The sequence below is a fragment of the Pogona vitticeps genome, chromosome 1, assembly GCF_051106095.1.
Source record: "Pogona vitticeps strain Pit_001003342236 chromosome 1, PviZW2.1, whole genome shotgun sequence".
In the NCBI taxonomy this organism is placed as follows: domain Eukaryota; kingdom Metazoa; phylum Chordata; class Lepidosauria; order Squamata; family Agamidae; genus Pogona; species Pogona vitticeps.
This window is the reverse complement of record NC_135783.1, coordinates 254,686,122-254,709,892: the sequence shown is the minus strand read 5'-3', so window position 1 is coordinate 254,709,892 and position 23,771 is coordinate 254,686,122. Positions and strand designations below refer to the sequence as shown.

General features: G+C 39.9%; 1 protein-coding gene across 4 annotated transcripts in view; it reads right to left on the bottom strand.

Moving 5' to 3' along the window:
• The window catches only part of LOC110089507 (mucin-5B), a 78,489-nt gene extending 61,176 nt beyond the window's left edge, over window positions 1-17,313 (bottom strand). For 3 of the 4 annotated variants that reach the window (XM_072985639.2, XM_072985641.2, XM_072985640.2), the window contains exons 1-6: window positions 17,021-17,312; window positions 13,048-13,303; window positions 8,751-8,865; window positions 8,149-8,236; window positions 2,959-3,095; window positions 1,154-1,379 (exon numbers count right to left, since the gene is read on the bottom strand). In XM_072985639.2, the coding sequence (XP_072841740.2) occupies window positions 1,154-1,379; window positions 2,959-3,095; window positions 8,149-8,236; window positions 8,751-8,865; window positions 13,048-13,303; window positions 17,021-17,096 (898 nt within the window). In that variant the 5' untranslated portion in view covers window positions 17,097-17,312. Of the gene's footprint in view, window positions 1-1,153; window positions 1,380-2,958; window positions 3,096-8,148; window positions 8,237-8,750; window positions 8,866-13,047; window positions 13,304-17,020 lie in introns of all 4 variants that reach the window. The other variant, XM_020812621.3, reaches the window with a different exon arrangement.
• Between the last annotated feature and the right edge of the window lie 6,458 nt (window positions 17,314-23,771).

Sequence of the window (23,771 nt, the reverse complement as noted above, 5' to 3'; positions counted from 1 at the left end):
ATTTGTCCATAGACAGTTTCCGTGGTCATGTGGCCAGTGTGACTAGACACAGAATGCCGTTACCCACCAAGGTGATACCTATTTATCTACTTGCATTTTTACATGCTTTCGAACTGCTAGGTTGGCAGGAGCTGAGACAAGTGACGGGAGCTCAGTCCGTTGCATGGATTTGATCTCATGACTGCAGGTCTTCTGACCTTGCAGCACAGAGGCTTCTGTGGTTTAACCCACAGTGCCACCATGTCCCTAGTGCATCTAGACCCCTTCTATAGGGCCTCTCTCTTTTCTTCAGCTTTCTTGTATCAGATATTTTCCTTGACAATAGATCAATGGCTGAAACCCTGTTGCTTGGGTAAGAAAACTGATAACTTTCAGACCATTCCTAGCCAGCAAATAGAGAATCATTGCCACAGTTCTCAGCTGTGCATGTTCACACACCAAGCCAGAATGTGCATGTGCCCCCGAGAATTGTTCGTGTGGCCCTGAGTATTGCATCAGGGACTTTTATTATGCCCATTAGGAATGGACTAAAAGTTACAAAATTTCTTATCTATGCAACAAGATTTTAGGCCATCAGTTGTAAACAATCAAATACAACATCCTGATTTGACTGTAGCTACGTCATAAAATCTAAAGCATTTGAACGCTATTTTGCTTCACCCTGTTGGTTTCCTGATTCTCTGGTTTTACTAGGTAAACTTTGAAGCTCCTGACATGCTATTATGAATGCCATAATAAAAAAAACATTAACTCTCAACACTATACGATATAAACATATTTGAAAGAAAGTCCACTTAAGCCAAGAGGAGTTCCTCCTGAGTATAATACAAGGCTGCATTTTGGAATCTTATGGTTATGCTGTTCTTTAGTTCTTGAAACAGTCAGCACAAAAGAGAACTAATTCAAGTGTTTGTCCTAAGGAAGAAAAAAAGCATTTTGAAAAGGAAACACAGTTGCTACTTGCAAGTATGAATATTACACCAATGGCATAGAAAAGAGGTGGGAAACATGCAATCCCCAGATATTCTAGGACTGCAGTTCCCAGCATCCCCCTGCTGCCTGTGGTTCATGGGAGTTGCAGTTCAACAATACCCGGAGTGCCATGCTTTGTCTTCCCTGACCCACCCAGCCTTCATCATTTTCCTTGACTCACAGCAAAGCTCTTTGGATCTCCATTTTCCAGGATTTCCACCCCTGAGGACACAGTCTCGGGCGTACTGGCTGAGGGTGCTGCACACGCACTTTGCCACCAGGTCAGAATGAGACGATTTCTCAGAGCAGCTGCACATGTCATCCACGCAGATGGCTTGGTAATCATCAACACTGACCGCTTTGGAGCAGTTCCCAAAATGGGAAAGCACTTTCTTGCATTTCGATTTCTGAAAAAGAGGAATGTTAGATCTTACACGTATAGTGCAACTCAGCACCATCGCTTCCCTGATTTTTGTTTGGGTTACAGTTACACTAATAGTTAACTTACGAAATCCTGAAATATGATAAACTAAAGCACAACCAATTATAGAATCACACCAGCATAAGTCTTTGCAAAAATCTTACCCTCACCCCAGCAGACTCTCCTCCCCTATAAAGGTGCTCTCCTCTTGTCATTTGTTCCTTGCCCAGCTATCTCTTTGGGATGCTATTTGTACCATTTTAAAGGTCCTTATCTTCCTCTCAACTGTCAACAATATCATTTTGCTTGGTTGGTAAAGTTGGAATTTTTTAAAGAGAAATCTCTATTTCTTTTACCAGGGTGGTAAACTACAATACTCGTAACTTAGGAGGCTGGCAAGCTGCTATCGTGACAGATGTTTAGACTGAGTCTTTATATTTGTGAGGCAAACGAGATATGGTCACTGCAAGTTACTGAAGGAGTAAGTTACAGATCGAGCAATTTGCTAATTCACTAAACGCCACCTGCTGGTCATTTGGACACATTGCCATGTTTCACATAATACAAGCCAATTGTTTCTATGCTACTAATAATTGTGTTCTCTCAAGTCAGTTCAAGTCTTACGGTGAGCCTTCTTGCAGTTTTCTAGGTAAAGAGAAATGTTTTACCATTCCTTCTGAGGGAATTCTGGAACTGTGCAGTTTACCCAAAACCACACAGGCTGGCTCTCCTGGGATGTACAGTTGGAAATAGAACTTCCAAACTCTGGCTCTGCAGTCGGATACCTAACTTACTGAGCTATCATTTTTATACTACATCAATACCTTTTCAATACCCATGCATCACTTACAATTTTAGCACAAGTAGGCAGCTGTACCAATCAATGCCAGCCGAGAGGTGGGGCATTGGATGTTGGCATGCATCTCCACCCCATGCCTGCATATTGGCCAATGGGGTTGGTAGCAGATGAAGAGTTCTGTAAGCCAGAGGGTGTATTTATTGGCCAGTTTTGTAGCTTGTCTTATCATTTGCCCATCTTCCTTGGGTTGCCATGAAATAATAGCTCATTATGAGGGGGGGAAATCAGCAAGAAATTTTTTATATTCATGATCTAGTATGATGGTTGGTGTTTGCTTTTTATGTACTCTAAAAGGCAGCATTATCAATTTATGCCATGAGAATGCCAGTAAAAAGTAGAGGGAATCTGTTCATAACAGGCATGTCTATGCACAGAGAAAGGTTAGAGGTATATCCATTAACATCAAGATGCTGAACAAAGAGTTGATGAGCCAGAGACAACGAGATGGTAAGCCAGATCACAGACAATTTTTAGCAAAATGTCAGAAACTGCTGACCACTGCCCTATGGTGGGGGCCATACAATTACCAGCCAAGTCATGACCATGGTAGCCTTCTATGAAGAGTAGCTAAGAGTACTAACATGAACAGTAATGGGGCCAGGCTCCCTCAGACCTGCTTGCAATTTGAGCACTACTCATCTTATGTCTGCTTTGAATTTGTCAAACATCAGCTATTGTTTTCCTCTATTTTTTGTTTACAACTTACATATCTCTTTTTGCAATAATCTTGCTGATGGGAGTTGCTTGCATGTTTTCCCGTATCTCCAGATACATCAGGACATTTGTTTGCTGGATCTTCTACTTTCTGAAGGTTTCCAAATTGCCATGGGGCTACTGAATGACCTGTAAAATCCCCCCAACAAGGACATACACAAGATCAACATTAAATGCCATTGTCACACTAGCAGAATATCTACAGTGTACTGGATACTTTGAGTTGGTTCTAGTCCTGTACACTGAAACACAAAATAGGTCAGCTAAAATGGGGGGTTAGAACTACTGTGGAACACCTGATAATCTGTTCAAGACCAATGGTTCCATCAATCGCAAACGCAAGATTATGGCAAATTAGCTAATTTGTATGTTTTTAATTGAATGAAATTGGCTTATTATATTTATGTACAAAAAGGTGGATATCCACACTACTGACAAATCAAGTGCCAATCATTCTGTACAAATGACACAGAAAATGTTGTCCAAGTTTCTTCTGCATTTTTATCAGATTCCACATTTCTCCTTGTACCTTATTTGTGTATAATTATCTACCTCTGGGGCTTCATATACAGTGGTGCCTCGCAAGATGAAAGTAAATTGTTCCATGAGTAGCACTGTCTTACAAAATTTTTCATCTTGCAAAAAGCGGTTTCCCATAGGAATGCATTGCAATGCATTCCTATGGGAACCTTGCAAGACAAATGGATTATTTTCATCTTGCGAGGCATCAGTCTTGGGGAACAAGAGCATCTTGCGAAGCATGGCCATAGAAGAAGCCGTCTTGTGAGGCACCACAGCATTCACAAAAACCATTTGTCTTGTGGGTTTTTCGTCCCATGAGGTGTTCGTCTTGCGAGGCACCACTGTATCTGGTGAAGTGGCATTTCTTTCCCTACTCATTTTGGCTGTATACACAAACCATATTGTACCCCACAATGGTCATAGGCCTGTGTAGTTCTAGCTGAGTGGGAATTTCAAACCAATTCCCTTCTTTTTGATATAAGAATATATCAATTGCATACACCACACCCCCTCATCATGCATGTAGAATAAAATAAGGAATCACAGTGTCTATGTTTGTGTGAGAAAGACGTCCAATAGCATTTTTTTGGTCATACTGTTGTTTTCTAGGCAAAAGTTGAAAATACATGTACAGTGGTGCCCCGCATAGCGACGTTAATCCGTTTAATGTGTTCCTTTGGCTCCCAAACTCACTGTTCAGCGAAGTTCCTCCATAGCGCCACCATTTTCGTGCCCTCAGTAAGCGAGAGCAGGGCGCGAAAACACTTGCAGTGGTCAATTTGGGCACCTGGTGGCCATTTTGGAACCGCCGATCAGCTGTTTAAAAAAACATCGCAATGCGAAGATCGGTAAGCGAAACGCTTACCGATCATCGCAATGCAATTTTCGGCCATAGAAAATATCGCAATGCGATCGTAAAAATGATCACAAAATCCGCATCACTATGCGGATTCGTCGTTAAACAATGTGCTCGTTAAGCAAGGCACCACTGTATTAGTACAAGCTATCATGGAAGTATGATTTTAATGTTGTATTGTATTATGTTTACATTCACTGCTGTCAGCCTGAGATCTTTGAAAGGATATTGGGGGGGGGGGGAAGAATCTAAATGAGTGTATACTAGTCTCTGAGTTCTGTGAGATTAGCTTTTTTATGTGAACATTAAAACAATGAACTGTACAAATGTGTGTGTGTGTGTTTCAAATAACAAAACTGCAACAAAAATAATAAAAACACAGGTTGGACGGAATGCTACAAATATAATCTCTTGATTATAATTCACTAACACTGTTCGATTAAGAGTTGCTTGTAGGGAAAATTAATCAGAGCGTATGTCAGAAACAAAGTCCCAGATATTGCCCAAAGCAGAAGATCCAGATCACAAAGAAAGCAGATCTAGGTGAATAGTCCTTAAAAGCCTAAAATAAAATACTGGTTCAGAAACGAATACATAATATAACTACACAGATTTGCACTTCCAGTGTCTTACTCTGATCCTGTATGCTGCCTATTTCACACATATTCAGCCTGTTAGTACTGAGGGTGCCTGTTGGTACTGAGGGTATTCAAAATGTTTGTTCCTAAGAATATGGTTGCTGGAGAAGGCAGGGCTTCATTGCAGCTAGACTGGTTGGGTTTCAAGAGGCTCCTGAGACTGACTGAGACCACTTGGTTTTGACCCCTCCAAACTTGGGGGGGAGGAGGACCTTTACTAGGAGAAGTGAAAGTCTGAAGCAATAGAATCTGACTGAGAAGTGGAGGTGGTGGCCTGGGAGATTTCTGGACTAGCCTCTCTTTGAAGTCGCAATCTGGAAGCCAAAACTGAGTGGGTGCCGTCTTTGACACAGAGCTGTGAATGTCACAAAGGCAGAGAGTGGAAAACTACAGGATTTTGGAAAATCATCTTGATCAAAACTTGAGGTAAGTGGCTTGTTTTACATATGGAACTCTTAAGGACCTAAACAACGAAGAGTGTATGTGTAATCTGTCAAAGAAAGTGACTAGACATATATCTGGCCAGACTGGTGAACACTCTCCCCCCTTCATCTGAGGCTTGGTTGAGAGAAACAGAAAGAAAGGAGGAGGAAGGAGGGAGAAAAACAACTTTGCATATATTGCAGCAATAAAACTCACTCCCGCAGGACAATATAACCATAAACTACTGATGGATTTAAATCTGTGAAGCAGCCAGAAACAGTCTTGGGGAAAGCCCTTCCTCCTGTCAACCTTCTGCACCAAGCTACTATTGTGAATAACTATTGTGGTCACTACCTGCTGGAAAGAAATCCAGATACTACTTCCAGTTATGGTGCAACAAGTCTTTCTCAAGAATATTCAAAACATTATACTTAAGGGACTGTACCAGATGAAAGCAGAGATGGATCAGCTGTTTCAACAAGTTGGAGACATAGGGACACAAATGGAATTTACAGTGAAGATGGAGGAAGAAGTGAATCTGCAACAGGGAACCAATTTTTTTAAAACCACAAATAGAGACAGACAATTTTATTCTTAAACTACAGAAGGTTCCAGAAGAAAAAGGTGAAGGTATAATGCAGCAGAGAGCCAATTTGTTAATCCCTCTTACGGAGATGTCAGCAGCAGAAGTACAGCAAATGGTGAACTTTCCTACGAATTTTGCTATGAAAGGGAGAAGAATCGAGGTGAAGGGACACATGCTGTGGCACATGGGACAAAGGAGTAGATGCGTGTATTGGATGAAACTCTTGAGAATGGATGCATGGTCCATAAGATGGAAAATGAAAAAACAATACGATAACAGGGGCACAAAATATTGGTTAGAATATGGAGGTGAAGCAGTGGAGATGAAATTTAAGAAGGTATTTTGTGGTGAAAGAATATATGATAAATAAATGCAAGCTAATGGCTATAACATTGATTTACAGCAATAGATATAAATTGGCAGAATAATATTAAACCTATAAAACTAGTAAACTTAAAGATAAAAAGAAAGAGAAGGTCTAAGAAAATGGAAGATTAGTAATGACAAATATCATGGAAAATTGTTATAATGTTTTTCCCCTCTTTTTATGATTTCCATCTTTAATACAATTGTATAAACGGATGTAAGAATACTTTTCGCTCTCTGGAATTTTAGCCTTTCTTGCCCTTCCCCCCCTTACCTGGCCCCCTATTTGTACCATAACCCCTATCCCCATGAAAATGAATAAAGAATATATTTAAAAAATATGCTTGCTGGATAAACCTTTGCTACCATTCTTCTCTGTATATAGTTAGAGCATTTGTACCTACTGTACTTATAAACTATTCATTATGTTGAGAAGCTGCAGCTATCTGACACAAAACTACACCTTCTCTTTTCTCTCTTCACTCAGTACACCATGGTTTTCTATCAGTTTTTGCAGACACACTGTCTGTGCCTGGGTCCTTTTTAAATCTCAGAGATGGTAACAACATTTCAGGTTCAGATTGGACTTGCTCTGCTTCCTCAGAATCCTATTTCAGTTCTGACAGGCCCTAAATCTTTTCAAGTCAGAGCCCTCTTGATCAGAATTTGGATTAATGTGACAAAAGCTTCTCCTTCTTATCTGACAGCATTCTTGAAATTACTTTGAGATTTGAGATTTACTTTGGTGATCATCTTAATGGTGACAGTTAAGTGTATTTCAGTAATTATTGGTGGGTGATAAAACAGAGGTTTCCTCCCCCTCCATTATATTTGAATACATACTTCTGAGGCTATACTCCATGCATCTGATGAAACAGGATGCAGTCCACAAAAATTTATGCCAAATTAAAACTTCTTAGCTTTTCAAATACCACAAGACTCTTTAGTGTTTTTACTGCAACAGAGGCCCTGGTCAGACGAGGGAAACATTCTCTAGTTATTTCCCAGTTAGATTATTGCTTTTCCCCCAGTCACATGATGCAGTCAAGATCGAAACATTTTCCTGGCCAGCAGTTTATTTTCCACTCTCTCTGGGAAGGGTGTGTTATTTTGTACCTCTCTTGTATTGGTGTATTCCTTACTGGAATTGCCTGTGTGCACAACCTGCCCAGCTTCTTTTATTTATAGATATATACAGGTAGGTAGGTAGGTAGGTAGGTAGGTAGGTAGGTAGGTAGGTAGGTAGGTAGGTAGGTAGGTAGGTAGGTAGGTAGGTAGGTAGGTAGGTAGGTAGGTAGGTAGGTAGGTGGGTGGGTGGGTGGGTGGGTGGGTGGGTGGATGGATAGATAGATAGATAGATAGATAGATAGATAGATAGATAGATAGATAGATAGATAGATAGATAGATAGATAGATAGATAGATAGATAGATAGATAGATAGATAGATAGATAGATAGATAGATAGATAGATAGATAGATAGATAGATAGATAGATAGGGCTGAATTGCCCCTTGAAGTAAGAGAGAAAATAAACTGGTACCATGGTGTAGCCAGTGATAATGATTCAAATAGCAGGAAATAAATCGTTACCGCTAAATGTTATTGGGACTTTTGCCTCAGTATATATACCACATGACGGAGAATCAGTACAACTGAGGTATGGAAAGTACTGGAAGAACTAGAGAACATTTCCCTCATGTGACCAGGGCCAGACATAACATGGCTATTTCATCGAAGTTAATAATAAATAGTTAGATGGAAAGCAAATAGTTAGATGGAAAGCAAATTACCATGCAAAAAAAGATCATTTTTACTGCTGCCATCATAGTTCCCACACAAGCCACATATTTTCCCCTTGTATGTATCTTCTAAACCCAGCTAAAAAGAGACAAGCAGATAAATAAGACACAATCAGAGCTATAATGCATGTCTACCACTATGGGGTCTAATAGTCTCTGGTGTTTAGAGATGGATAAAGAACCATGTATAAAGGTAGCACCAAGTATTAGTTATTTTCTCTTTTTAATTCTGATTGCAAATATGGAATTATTTTTTTCTCTTGGGGTATTTCCAAGAAAACAAATACCCTGCACCATGCTTAGAGTATTTAATCCAATTAATTTAAATACACAAGTCATTTAAAATAAAACTCTGCCTCATAGATGATATTTCAACAAAAGGTCAGAAAGGGAGTGTCACACTCTTTCCCTCTGAACTCAGGGATCACATGAAAGGTTATTAATTCAGATAAATTATTATTGCTACTGTATAGCCCCAATTAGTTAATAGCAGAGGTAGCAAACTATGCTGTGTAAAGAAGACTGGGTAACCCATCACAGTATACCATAACTAATATGCACTAGAACAAATCCAACTAACTGGAGCTTCATACTAGGAGAGTGTCACCCCAATTCCACTTGAGTGTCAGGCCTAGTCTGGAGGTGACTTGCAAGTAAGGGTAAGCATCTTCTATTAAAATACTCTTCAAGCTGAATGGTAAAGAAATTCTGAAAGAAAAAAGAAAAGGGAAACGTTAATAACACTTTAATAAACTTTACTATCTCTTCTAATCTGGAAACTGAAGCCATGTCATATCTGAGAAGTCATTCCAAGTTATCTGCCCCTGCTGGTCTTCTGCCAGTTCTTGTTGTGTTGTACCTGCAATGCTGCCAACATTCCTGTTCTCTTACCCTCTTTTGGTAACAGGCTACGCTGGTGTTCTTGCCACATATGTAGATGAAAAAGGGAGCATAACACATTTGGCCTATATGCTGCATTGATGCTATTTCAATTAGAGAACCTGACCCTTGGTCCCCAGTGTTGAGAGAGAGAGAGAGAGATACCGAAACAAGAAAATCTTATTGAGAAGATACGGGAAATAGTGGAAATGGACATTTTATCAGAAGTAATGAAGGACTGTCCTTTACAAAAGACAACAGAAAAAATGGGACTTATTTTATAAGTGGACTAAATCAACAGGCAACGTATGAATAGCATATATTGAAATGTGAACTTAAACCTAGAAGGCAGAAAAGAGTAAATAGAGTAATGTGGAATTTTGATATGGCAATAGGTATAGAATGGATGTTAGTATGTGATTGTTTCTCTTTCGCCCCTTTAACCTCAACTCCCCTTTTCCTTTCTGTCACTCCTCTTGTTTAAAAAATAAAAAAATTAATTAAGAGAGAGAGAGAGAGAGAGAGATGCCCCCATAGTTTCCTCTGCAGGAATTTCTTGTCTTTTTTCCATACCTCTCCTTTCACATGACAGAAAACTGCACAGCTCATTGGGAGTACAGACAGGAGGAAAGGCTCCACTGTCCCCAGTTGATTTTGGGGATGCAGAATGACTTCAGCGTCTTTCTCTTATATCTGCATCTTGCCTGCCATTCACATCTTTGATTAATGGGAGCCACTGGCGAGATTGCAACCACCATTTGAAGATCATCAGAAAAAAACCAAAGGGGCAACTTGAGAAAGGCTGTAAATTATCCCCAGGAAAATCCAACATTAAAAATGAAAATACACTGTCAAACACTAAACAAGGAAAAGAGCTCTAAAGTAAAACTGAACAAATATACTTTGCCTCTAAGACAATTTTATTTAAGAAAAAATGGGGAAAGGGGAGATGTGGTCTTTGTACACAACAAAGACAAGGGAGAATGCTGCCTGTATTTTAGTGGTCTGATAGAGGTATCAACCATCCTTATCATCCTCTAAAAATCTAGTCATATGGTTATGTGAGTTTTTATAAATGAAATTAAAGTGGCAAACATATAAACAAGCAAAAATGTACTGTTACATCACAGATAGACACAAAGGTCCAAAGTTCTTTGTACAACGAGTGATTCTCTCTTCAAACATTTGAAGAGTTATTATTAATTTTAATTTTCACTGGTCACTGACTGTAGCGATCAACCTGCTTTGGCTCAGGTAGAAGATTATTTGCATGTACCAATGAGAGCTGTTGGGAGGCGGAGCCAGAGAAACTAGAAGGGAGGGGTGAGTCAGCATCTAGGTGGCTCAGTGAGACATTTTGGAAGGGAAAAAGAGTTCGGAGGTTAGAGGAAGAGAGAATGTTTAAGGAGTGATTAGTCAGAGTGTGACCTGTATTAATTAAGATAGAAGCGGTTAAAGTAAAATACTGAAACTTTGTGTAACTTTAAGAATGTGCTTAAGAACTAGTCCTAAAACAACTTGTAATCAATAAACCTGATTCTGTTTAAAAGTTCAATACTGAATGGACCTCAGTCTTTCATAGGAAATATAGGTTGATAAAGAGATCAACTGGTGGCAGCGTGTTAAAGGGCGTGTTGGGATACCTTTGTGAGCTCTGTGTTTGGTGAAACATACAGGGGCCATGGGTAAACGTCACACTGACACATATGTCTCAGAGCTTAGAAATGTTGAATTTTGGATTACAACTCATAGAATCCCCCAGCTAACATGATTGCTGGAGGATTATAGAAGTTATGGTCCAAAAAGTAACTTTTCCGCCGCCTAGAGTGGTCGTAATTGACCAGATAGGCAGGATATAAATAGAATAAATAAAAAAAATAGAAATTTTTTCCCATATTATAGAATTGTGATTATTTTTTTGTCCAAAGTGATCTTTTTAACAATACTGGACAATATTTAGGGGCTTCTTTCAACTGCTGTCTGTTTTGTTTCAATTAGATACTTATTCATTTACTACACTCACTGCAATCTATGCAAATGGAGTGTGACAATTGTTGTGATATGTGTCTTCATGTGATGCAAAGGACATAATACCTTTAAAGAGAACTGTGACTTTGGGCAAAAGTAGCAGTTGGAAGAGCTCCATATATTGATAAAAGCTGCAAAGCAGGAAAATGCTTGCAAAGTAAATAATTTCCCTCCCATGTTACTGCAATTAACAAGTCAACTTTTTCCTATCCACAGTTGTTATCAGTACAGGAGTTCCCTTTTGCTCCAGGAAATAGAAAGTTTGTATGACAGAGATTGAGATCTTTTCCCACCTAGAAATGCACCATTAATTTATATGTCTACTCTAGTTATTTTCCTTGAACGCATATCTATACAGTTACATATAACTGTTTAATGAGGCATGCTTTGCTTTGGTACACAGAGACCCATGCGCCCTGATGAAATAAAGCAACAGTCTTTCCCCCACCCCACTGCTTTTTTGATACACATTGGGGTTTACATATACTGATTCGAAAAAATACAGTTTCTCGAAAAGGTTTCCCTCAACTGATAAGGTCTCCCATGTTTTCAATGTTAGTAATTCAGAAAAGGCAGCCCCAGGTAGTCTCTCTGATACTGCTTTGCTCATTTCAGATGGAGTGTAAAGTTGCCAGTTATCAATAATGAAGGATTCCAAAGACAAAATCAAAAACAAATCTTGACATTATGAATGAGACTGACATTGCAATAGCATTTTTCAGTGCTGTTTAGAAATTCACAACTAGAGTAGGCTCATTTGAATTAATGGAAATTACAAATCCCCACTGATTCAAAGATCTATTGTGAGTGACTTCACTAAATAGCAAGATTCCTGCCAATGTGTCCAATGGTTCACATTCCCTAATATTTGTAAGAGTGAAGCCTATCACTTCAGTCCTATACATATTTACATCAAAGTATGCCAGAATGAATTCATTGGTACTCACTTCTCAATAGACACATAAAATTACACTATTTCCACACTGATGTGAACCTGAAGAAGAGCTTTGTAGTTGAAAAAGCATATGTATTTGCATTTCTCTCATGTGTATAAATATTTAGAGGCATTCCAATTTAGAAAATGTACAGGTCTCTGGTGGTTAGACCTCTCACTCTGGAAAACAATGTAAGATCCATGTAGTGATGTCAGTCTTTGTCTGTCTCATTCTTTCGTAGGAAATAGAGAACAAAAGGGATGATAATCATGTTTCACTGATGAGCACCAGACAGTTCCCACTGCAATTATTCACAGTGATCTGAAGCAATGCACAGTGATTCCAAGGTATTATGGGAGAACAGGAGAAGGAAGGAAGGAAGGAAGGAAGGAAGGAAGGAAGGAAGGAAGGAAGGAAGGAAGGAAGGAAGGAAGGAAGGAAGGAAGGAAGGAAGGACAAGTTGGAAAAGATAAGAGACACATCAAAACAGAAATCCAGGACTGCATCATTTTTGTTGCTATGTCCTTAGTAGCTCACAAAAAAGTTGGCCCCTTCAGGCAAAGCTTTGATTGTGTAATGGCCATGCCCCAGTCATTGAAGGGGCAGGGGGAATATAGGTGATGTCATTCATTTGTAATCCTGACAAGCTTTCCATTAGCACCCCTTTTAATTAGCAGAAAAATATTCAAGAGGGATTAAAAATGGAATGGCAAAGCAATGCTTTCCGACTAGTAGTATTATTGAGCCCTCTGTCTGGAAGCATGTGAAATGTTGGAAATTGCCTTCTTTTGGAACAGTTACAAGGGTGGGCAAAGCACATGTTTCCAGTCACTGAGCTGCAACTCCCAGTATTCATCATATGAGACCTCATGAGAGATGCAGTCTAATCACACCTGGATGGCTACCTTTTGCCTCCCCCTACACAAATGTAAACTTCCTCAACACTGGTTATTTCAGACTCTAGATGAAGCTATGTATCACTGCTCTCACTGTGCAGGAACATTCTTAAGAAAACAGAACATTATAGACACACATTAAGCCAACTCACGCCTTCCCATCAACAGTGATGCCTGGTTCTTTCACCTCCAGAAGCACTCCGTCTATGGTGGCTGTGAAATAGATGGTCATCCCATTCTTGATGCTCCTTATGATCTCTATATTGAAGTCCTGATGTTCATCTTTGCAGTGGGAAGCAAATACATAATGGCAAAGTCCAGGGAAGTCAAATGTTGTGTGGTCAAATGTCTGAAAGTGGAAATTACCCCAAGTGGAGCATGCACTGGCAGTGACTGCAGAGCGCTGAACTGCAGACAGAATTAAGAAGGTGAGAAGTATTATAAGGTACAATCAGCTGTTTACATGGTCCTAAGTCTAAATATGTAGAAAACGCTAAAAGGTTTAACACAGATATTTAACAGTAGCACACATTTATGTACAAGTTACACCTTTGAAGATCTTCCATCCTCGTGGAGGTGGTCCATCGGAAGCCAAAGAATTCTGAGATGTTACCCCTAATTCTGGACTCCATCCCAGAATGCCAATAGCTTTGTACCCAAGGACAGCCACTGAGCATGAAAAGGAAGTGAGAGTTGCCTTCTTGGAGTAAGCCCAGAAAACCCACACAAATGTTTCAAATTTAAAACATAAAGGAGTAATCTTCCAAAAAGCAGCTCAGTGATGCTGGAGCATTCTCAGTAACCACAGAATCATGAAGGTCAGTTAAAAGTGAAAACTGGGCTAGAAGGGAATAACATTTGCTCTGTAACTGAAAATGGCCCATTAAAAAAGCACTGTCCACCAGGTGAGACATGGAGAGCAAAAACTAACAGAGAAACCCATCTCTAGTCTGGATATATAATTTCCCAGCTTACATTGATAAAGAATTTTTTGCAGAGCTCCAAAAGTTCCTTTTTGGAAGAATAACTATTATTACTGTACATGTTGAAGTAATCCATATCTGAGAAATGTTTTACTACCCATCCATCTTTTTTTGTGTGGCTGAAAGCATTTTATTCATTGTGTTATCGTGAATAATGGAATATTATAGTGAAGACGATGCATTGTGATTCCACTATGTCCATCAGATTTGGCTATGTGGTTATATCCCTACTGAATGAGTGAGAGGAAAGTGGGATATAGACCCTTTGCCAAGAAAACAAGGTCAGCGTTCCTCACAAATCCTACACTGGCTTTTTTTCTTGTTTGTCAAGGCTACATTACAAGATTTTGGTCCAGTCCATCCCTCATCATACTGTGTCACTCATCCAAATACATCGGTCTAACAACAGCTTTCTTATCAACTTATGTAGATGTGCAGCTACTGGGACTGAATACATACACATGTGGACAAATAAACAATGTGAATGCTGACCAACTCTTTCGAAGTGGAACAGAGCTGAAATCTATTTGTAGTCTCCCTCCCTCACCCGACAAGCTGATTTTCTAGCCAGGGATGCAAAGAATGACTCTGCAAACTGAATTATATCAGAAAGAGAATTTCACGCAGTACATCAGCTGTTTGTTTATGTGGTGCCTTACCTGGTGACTAATATACATATGGAAGGTTGTTCCTACATATTCATAGAATCATAGAATCATATTTATGCAGCCTAGCCAGATCAAAGAAAATATGCTTTCAGGTGGAGCGTGGCATTTCTTGAGAGACAATATCATGCAATCCTGCACTTGGAAGTAAGTCCCGTTAAGGTCAGTGGGACTTATATTTAAGCAAATGTGTCGAGAAGAGGAAAATTGGAGGTTTCAGTCAATATTTGAAGGCCATCAGTTCAGGGGAAGTTGCTTTACACATTGGCAGTGTGACAGTAGCACATAACACATTGAGTGTTGCATGTTTTAATTGAAGAACTACTGTGACATTAAACTCATATTTGCTGATCTGGCAAGCAGCAATTGGGGCAGTGGAAAGGAACATGTTCATTATTACATACTGATGTAGCACTTGCAGGAAGTGCTAGCAAAGCAAGATACTGTATCTCTGTTCAAATCAAATGAGTCCTTTCCTGTTCAGTGAACTCTGAAGTGTTGTGAAATATCCAGGAATGCTGACCATTTTTCATTAAAAGATCATTTTCTTCCAGGATCATAAATTACACTATCACATCTGGGAGTGTCTATAGAAACAGATGTTCCCTGAATTGTTATACATAACCAACAAAACCATGAACCTTTTGGCAGTTTCTGTAATGGATATAAAGATTGTATTTGTTTGCCAGTGTTGCATATACTCTACGCAAAATTGTAGATCTACTATTAGGTATCTGATTCAAAGTTCATTAAGATAACACAACACCCTATTCCCCCCCCATTAATACTTAAGACAGCACAAAAGATCCCTTTTTCCAACCATTTTCAGCACTTGTTTTAAAGAGGATTGCTTGTTTTTTTAAAAAAATAGCCCTTGTTTGCGCTTCAGATCTTAGAGACATCAATTTTCTTGACTCATGTTCTAAGAATTCTATACTGACTTGGGGTTCTGAATGTTGTAGTTTAAAAAGATAACTTTCTCATGTTCTTCATTTGTCCCCATGAGTGTTATCCTACAACCAAATCTGATTGACTGCAAATGATTATGTTGTCATCTCATTCAGTATTTGAGCCCACCACATACTTAATCCAGACAGTCAAAAGAAGAAGCCAGCAGGTGGAACCGACAGTGAATGCTGAACAGAAACCACAGAACAGTTTAAATATGTTTTTGGACAAATTCTCAATCCACCCCAATGCCTTGCTTTAGCTCAGAATCAAAAGTGGAGAATACTTAATCCTAAATGCAAGTAGAGTCTTAAAGGGGATGGTGGTGAAGGTAGCAAGATGATGGGGATCAGGTAGACCTGGCCTTTTTCTTTGTCATTGCCACTGATACTGTTTTCAAATTTTTCATTTCTCTGCTTCTGGCAAGGTATGGGACAAGATAGGGAGAGCCTATGAAAGCAGCAGATCCAAATTTATATCTATCCCCCAAATAGTTTATTTTAGTGTCTGAAGTTTTCTGTGCAGTTTTCCAAGAGACATTCCCAATTCCTGACCTCCTCCGGCAAAGATCCTCTTTAGCATCAAAGGGTCACTGCCAGCCTATCTTAACTTCTTCCACCTATTGATTCTTGGGTTTAAGGCTGTAAATATAGTAAACTCATTTTGAAAAGGCATACATCAAAGTTATACCAAGAACCAAAGAACTTAATAGAATATGAAATAATTATACCAAGGGACTAAATTAACTAATTTTATGAAGAGACAGTTTGCAAACAATAACTCAGTAGAAACTATGCCTTGATTTATTGAATGAATACATTTTCAGCTAATATCAATCTGTTTGTACTATTTACATTTCTTTCACCAAATATGTGGTGTTTCCCCTACTGTCTCATGGGCCTACCCTGGTTAATTTAGTTGATTTTAATTCACTTCATATGAATGGAAGGATTCCACCATTTTGTACTTCGTCTATCCAAATAATTGTATCAACTGTAACATGTTGTGGAGATGATCACTGGTGATTTTTATATACCAAACTAAATTATTACTTTATTAAAGTCATTGCCTCACCAATTATCTTCCTAGTAGTCACAACTGAGCTCACCAAGTATTTCAACTGGAGATAAGCACGCAGATAGTGAAGTGGCTCATTGATTTTAGGGGAACTGCCTCAATTGAAAAACGTAATGAGGAGCCCCCCCCCAACCCTGAAGTGACCATGAAGAGAGTACATATCCCTGTTTAAAAGACTGAGTGACAAAAATATTTGCCGAAAGTAGAACAGAATTTTCACTTCATATTAAAGTGCAAATGGAGCATGATTAAACACTTTCAAGTCTCAATGATATCTATAAAGGAACTCCAATTATGCTTAATGATTCCCTTTGAATGTAATATAATGTAACCATGTTTAAATGTGGTCAGTTTGATTTGTTGTTTACCTGCCTAGAGACTGCCAGGTTTATATAGCTGAAATCTAAGATTTGGAAACATTTACAAACAATATTAAAAATAGATTTCCTTACCCATCTGCACTATTGTCTTGCTCCTGCAGCAGCTGCAAAGCAAGCACAAAATCCAGAGCTGGCCTCCCTTCTTCATTCCAGCTATCTAAAGCAAGGCAGACATCAGAGAACTTTCTATCAGGAAGTGATTTATTTCCTGGTTTATGGAAATATTTTATACTCCAATTTTGTTTGCATATGAACACGCTAAGGTGGAGCAATAAGAGTTTTCTCTCATTGCTTAATGAGAACTGAGTGTTGCTCCTTTTCTTGGTTTCAAAATGACAAAAACATTTGGTTCCTGGATTCCATGATCTTGCCTTTAATCTTTGATTCTGTGACTTCCCTCTCCCACCCAACATTTGGAACTGTTCCACAAAGTCCACACAGGTGCTGCTGAGCAATCTTTTACAGCTGGATAAAACACAAACTCTGGATCTCATTTCATACAGAGCAGACTCTAGGGAGTCTGAGACTCATAAAGTGTGCTTTGATACATTAGTTTATGCAGCCAGTTTCCAAGATTAAGGGATTCAACAGCTTTATTCTGTAGGAAATAGCTTCTAATGCTGCAGATTGCCCTGAGATTCATTTTCTTGTTCTTTCACTTAGATCTTTTCACTTTGTCCAAGGCTCGGGTGGGGGGGGGGGGTTGTCACAAATAACAGATGAAGTAATTAGTCTGTATTTGGAAAGAAGGAAGGAGATTTTATAGTAACATATTTCTTTCCTGGCACAGAAATCTACGCTGGCTTAAAGATATAGGTGATGTAAATTAAAGCTAAGCACAAGACCCCTGATTTAGATCAGAAGCCATTTTGCCACTTTGGATTGGATCCTAGTTTAGGCCATAGTTATGTAGGCCCTGTGATGATTTGTGTTTTTATGTGTATTAGAATGGGATATGTAGTCCTAAGATTATCCCAATAGCATCCATTTTGATTTAAAGTCTGCTCTGTAGTAGGAAAGTTTTTCATGCTGTTTCAGAGAAGCTTCGCTCTCTGGTTATCTCGTTGCTAAGATGAGTAGAGAGCAGAGACTTTCGTAGTCAAAATAATTCTGCCACAAAGTATGATAACAACTGAAGCTTCATGAGAAAGTTAGGCGGAACAACAAGACCCAGGAGGGGGTGTTCCTTATGAAGCATTCTGGGAAGAAGAAGGAAGATGGTAAGGAGTTGAAAAAAGATGGAGTTAGACTGAGAAAGGGTAGACACGTGCTTTTCCCATAATGGACTATTTTTCCTACCATGGACTGATGGAAGTCAACTGGTTTTCATCTAGCATCAACCTATGAAGACCCAAGACACGTGAGATGGACTATTTATGCTTTTTGTTAGTTAGCATAATTCTATTTCTTTATTTTTTCAGCTGGAGTGGGGGAGTGGAGTGTTCCGTTGGTCTTGATATGAAAATGTACCTACTAAACTATTTTACTATCAACTGAATTCTTTTCTAAAGCAAATCTTTTCAATAAAGCAGTAATGATTAAATCTGCATGTATTAGTTCTTGCACAGACTAGCTGAATGTCTAATTGGCCACGTGTGTTTGCTACCAAAGTTTCAGAGCCAGATTATTCTGAGTATAGCTTATGGATTTGTCTGTGTGTGTTGCTTTCTTAATAAAGGAGATTGGCTTTTGAGGAAGAATTTAGACAGGACCTGGCTGAGAACTAAGTGGCTCTGCTCAGCAGTTAGAGGTTTGTCTGGATTTCGTACTCATCCCAGTCTCCGGCACCCCATAAATCTTCTTGGAGATAAGGGGCTACTTACAGGCCCTGCCTGATTTTGTTTGGGCTCTGAATCTGAATCTTTCTGCAAATTTGGATTATTTGCCCCCTCCTTGACTTACACTGGAAAAATCAAAATGGCTATCACTTTCCTGTTTTTTCCCCCTCACTGTTGTATATGAAATCTGGAGAAGTCAAAGAAGCCAAAGAAGGGAATAAACCTGACAAATTTCAATGTTCTGCATTCATAGATTTGCATACTGGGAACTTCCAAAATTTGTTTTCTCAAAAGAACAAAATGCAGTTCTTAACAGCAAGTATATTTGATTTTGTCCATTTATGGACTACATTGCTCAGAGCATAGCACTGCCTCCACCGGACAGCTTTTTTCCCATAGTGCATCCTGCTGCCATCTCTTCCACAGGTGAACAACACACACACACACCTGGCCATCCACCTGATCTAAAATAAAACATGATTCATCAGGCTAGGCAAGCTTCTTCCATTGCTCCATGCTCACGTCCCCACTGCAGGCACTTTCAGTGGTGGATAGGGGTCATCACAGGTACTCTGACCGGTCTGTGGATACGCAGCCCCATACACAGCAAACTGTGATGCCCTGTGTGCTCTGACACCTTTCTTTTATGGCCAGAATTAAGTTTTTCAGCAATCTGAGCTGCAGTAGTTCTTCTGTGTGATCAGAGGAGATGGGCTAGCCTTCACTCCCCATGTGCTTCAATGAGCCTTAGCTGCAACTCTGCTGCTTTTTCATCAGTTGTCCTTCATTGCATCACTTTTGGTAGGTACTAATCACTGCATACCAGGAACACCCCACAAAACTTGTTTCGGAGATGCTCTGACCCAGTCATCTAGCCATCACTATTTGGCCCTTATCAAAGTCACTTAGATTTTTTTTCACTTGCCCACAATTCCTGCTTGCAACAAATAAAATTCAAGAACTGACTCTTCATTTGCTGCCTAATATATCCCACCCCTTGACAGTTGTCTTGTAATGATATAATCAATGCTATTCACTTCATCTGTCAGTAGTTTTAATGTTGTGGCCAATCAGTGTATATACTGTCTGTTCCCACTGTGGTTTGTCAAGAAGGAACCAGAAGAGGTAAGAGCTAGGAGTATATGCACTTCCAAGGGTACCTGGACACCAGTATTTCTTGGTCAAGGCAAATCCAGGTTCCATTCAATTTAATCTCTAGAGCAATTGGGCAAGTAAATTTAATATGGACCTATATATTGCTGCATCCTTAAAAACTGTCTTGAAATGCCCAATGCTGCAGTGTTCAAAGTTTGAAATCAGAGGCATGGGTCAATTTATATAGCTACATATTTAGTAGGTTTTCCCCCACCCCAGACCAGAGTTACAGTTACTGTTCCTGTCACGGGCATTTCCTACAGATAGCAGCAACTTTTTAAATATAGTTAGCGAGTCTGATGATGGCCCCAGGGCTGGAGCTCAAATAACCAAAAACGCATAAGCTGTTTTGATGAAAAAATGGTCATAGCTTTACTGGTTTTAGCTGTCAGTAGTCTCTGACACTAGCATAGGAGGCCAATCTTCCTCAGTCACTCCACTTGGTGTTTGATGAAAACCAGGGAGACAAACACAGGCGTAACCACATGGCTATATGCCACTGTGTGGCCCTGCCTGTCACCCAGAGAATGGGGTGTGTGCAACAGTCCACAAGCTAGGTATCCATATGACCTTCCAAATCTCAACCCCGTAAAGTGGGTCAATTATGGAGGGCATCCTGTGCCTGAGGTACCCTATCATTACCACCAGGGTCGATCCCCTTGCTTCCCAAATGTCCCCATCAAATTTGTGATGTGAACCTATAGGATACACTCCAGTTCTTTATTGACTAACCACATATGTCCAGATACCCACTTAGAACAAACATTTTCAAGAAAAGTTCAAAACAACATGAGGTAGATGGGAGGGAGATGCTCCAGAAGACAAAGAGAATTCTGAGGGGCTGGCAACGGTTTTTAAATTCCCCATGTTGCCGGACATGATGTCCCAAGATATTCTGTTCACCAAGAAAATTGGCCATTCCAACTGGCCACATTTAAAACCAAGGGGAGCAGCAGCTCCACAGTGAGTGGAGCCCTAGGAGGGAATGTCATTGAGATGGTGGATGGCTATCCAGCCCCAAAGTTACTGCCACTGACAGCCCCCAGGTGAATTCCAGACTGTCTCTTATGACAGTGCATTGTTACCATTGCAAGATTAAAATTCCTTTGGCACATGAACTGACATTGAGCATCTTACCCAGTCTATAAACAAGTTGAGCTATGAAGCTCATTCGACACAGATCTTTAGCCCTTGGAACACATTTTTCATGGGTCATTTACTACTGAGAGCTATTTGGTTTTGTTAGTGTATGACTTAAAAATTAACTCTGTAATTTACTTCAGAGAAGAGCAGGGGGATTTTTTTATGGATGTGGTTCAGCATTCTGAATCTCTGCATCAGCTTTGAAAGCAGAACTGTAGAATCATAGAATCACAGAACTGCAGAGCTACAAGAGACACCAAGGATTATCAAATCCAGGCCCTTATTGAAGCAGGATGTCCACAGTTAAAGTGCTTCTGACCAATAGTCATCCAACTTCTTTTTTAAAAAAACCACAACACCTCCAGTTTCTGAGTCCATCCACTTCTGAAGCAATTCATTTCACTGTCAAAGCAGCTTTTATGGTCAGACAGTTCTTAATACTATATTTAGCTGAAATCTCCTTTCTGGCAATTTGAATCCATCAGTTTGGGTCATGCCCTCTGGAGTCAGAGAAAACAAGCTTCTCCCTCTTCTATGTGACAGCCCTTCAAGTATTTGAAGGTGGTTATTATATAATCTCCCAGTCTTCTCTTCTCCAAGTTAAACATACCCAAAATAGCTAAACTTTTCTCCACTATTTCAGATTTATTCCTGGTGATGATCTTTCGCCACGTATGTATAGACCACAAATACCCCCAATAAGAATAGTAATTTTAAAATCATATCCATCTATGTAAGATCAGTGCTTCTCATTTGAATTTCATCCCTATTGAGGCAAGATAAGCTATACACACAGTATACCCTGCTTCAAAATACAAACCAGAACATCCTAGTGTTGTAATATCATACTGTAATATTTACAGTATTTGTTTTTGAGTTGATTAGTTGTGTCATAGAACCTTCTTTCAGCTTTGAGGTGAAGAACTTATGGCCATCAAGATATTGGATGTAGAGGTCTCTTATGGTTGCTCATCTTGGCCTATGCTAGGAATGATGGCAGCCACAGTTCAACAATATCTGGAGGATAACAAGCTCATTGCTTACTGAAGACCAATACTTTCTTCTTGTTCGATCTGTCTGGATTCTTCCTTGAGTAGGCAGCTAGGTACAAGGGTCAGAAGCCTATTAGTAGAAACAAGTGCACAATGGTAATGGCACAAGTAGTTTCTCCTCTTTGCTGGCATGTTGTTCATGTGATCTATTTCACCCCAGTGTGTGGCTGGCCATGTAACAGACTCTGATGAAGGTAAGAATGGCTTGCACAGTTACTGTTACATCTCCCAACAGCATTCTGGCTAAGGAATTAGGAGACCTACCATGTGTAATCTGTGATAAATCATAGGAACACTGGCTACACACTCTGGGCTGTTAAATGATACCTTGCTGATGGAAATCTGTCAAATTGTATCTTAATTCTTTCAATGAAAAAGCCCTTGACCATGAGTAGATAGTGTTATAGTGTTTGTTGCTTAGTGTAAAATGGGCATTTTAACAGCTCATGAATTGCTGATGCTTGTTTCTGATGTCACAATGTGGCTCAGCATGCTGTCATGAGATGGCCCATGGATAGCATTTGGTTTAAGGTGTTCAGCTGTCAAAAAGTTGCAGGATTAACCAAGGCTAGGCAGCTGTGGAGAACATCTTGAGAGGAACTAATAATGCCAAGGTCAATGAATAACTTATGTTAAATTAAACCATGAAGCTGTGACTAATTGAACAGGAGTTTGAAACAAATGACTCTGAAGCCTCTTCCTAGAAAATGGCTGATACCAATCTGCTGATGGTCTGTAATGCTGAAACATTCAATCATAGTTTTCTTACGTGGTACATTTCCAGATCAGAGAATGATTAGCCAGCATTGGAAAAAAATACAGGAGATAAACAAAGCATAATCCCATGCATTCCATGGGACCAGAATTCCTGCCTTTGGGGGAGTCTTTTTCATCATCTGCCATCCCTCAGGCACTGAGTGAGAGACAGTGTGGCTGTGCTGCTGCCAGTGGCCAGCCTTCCTGGGGGAATTTGTCCTGGACTCCCTCGGCCTTGCAGGACTGGGCCCTTGCTGACTCTGGCTGGCCCACCCCCTCCTCAACATCAGCCACCTGGCTCGGAGGGGAGCAGAGGCTTTAGAAGGGTTTTTAAAATAAAAATATTATTATTGTGATTATTAATTGGCATCAAGTTTATATAGAGACCCACAATGGATCTGAGGGAACAGGAAGGGGTGATGGCATTGGAGCGGGGAGCTATTGAGGTGGTGTTGGGTAGGGGAAGGAATGGCGGTGGGGATAGAACATGCCCACGTAGGAGAAGAGAGGTTACATATCTTTCATCTATCCCCTCTTCTAGTCCTACCCCCAACCAGATGGTATCAGGTGACCATATCAGCAAACCCTCGAGCCACACGGTGCTGAGGATGAACAGTACAAAATAAGACTGTCCTCATCCATGATAACATCTCGTATAGATTACTGCAATGCGCTCTATGTGGGGCTGCCTTTGAAGATGGTCTGGCAACTGCAACTGGTCCAGAATCGAGCTGCGCGCCTGGTGAGTGGTGGGGCCACTAGGGGACATATCAAGCCGATTCTGTTTAAATTCCATTGGCTACCAGTTGCTGCCTGGGCCCAATTCAAAGTGCTTCTTTTGACATATAAAGCCCTAAATGGCTTGGGCCCTGGATACCTGAAAGACCGCTGCCTTCCACATGAGTCTACCCGGCAGTTAAGATCTAGCCAGGGATCACT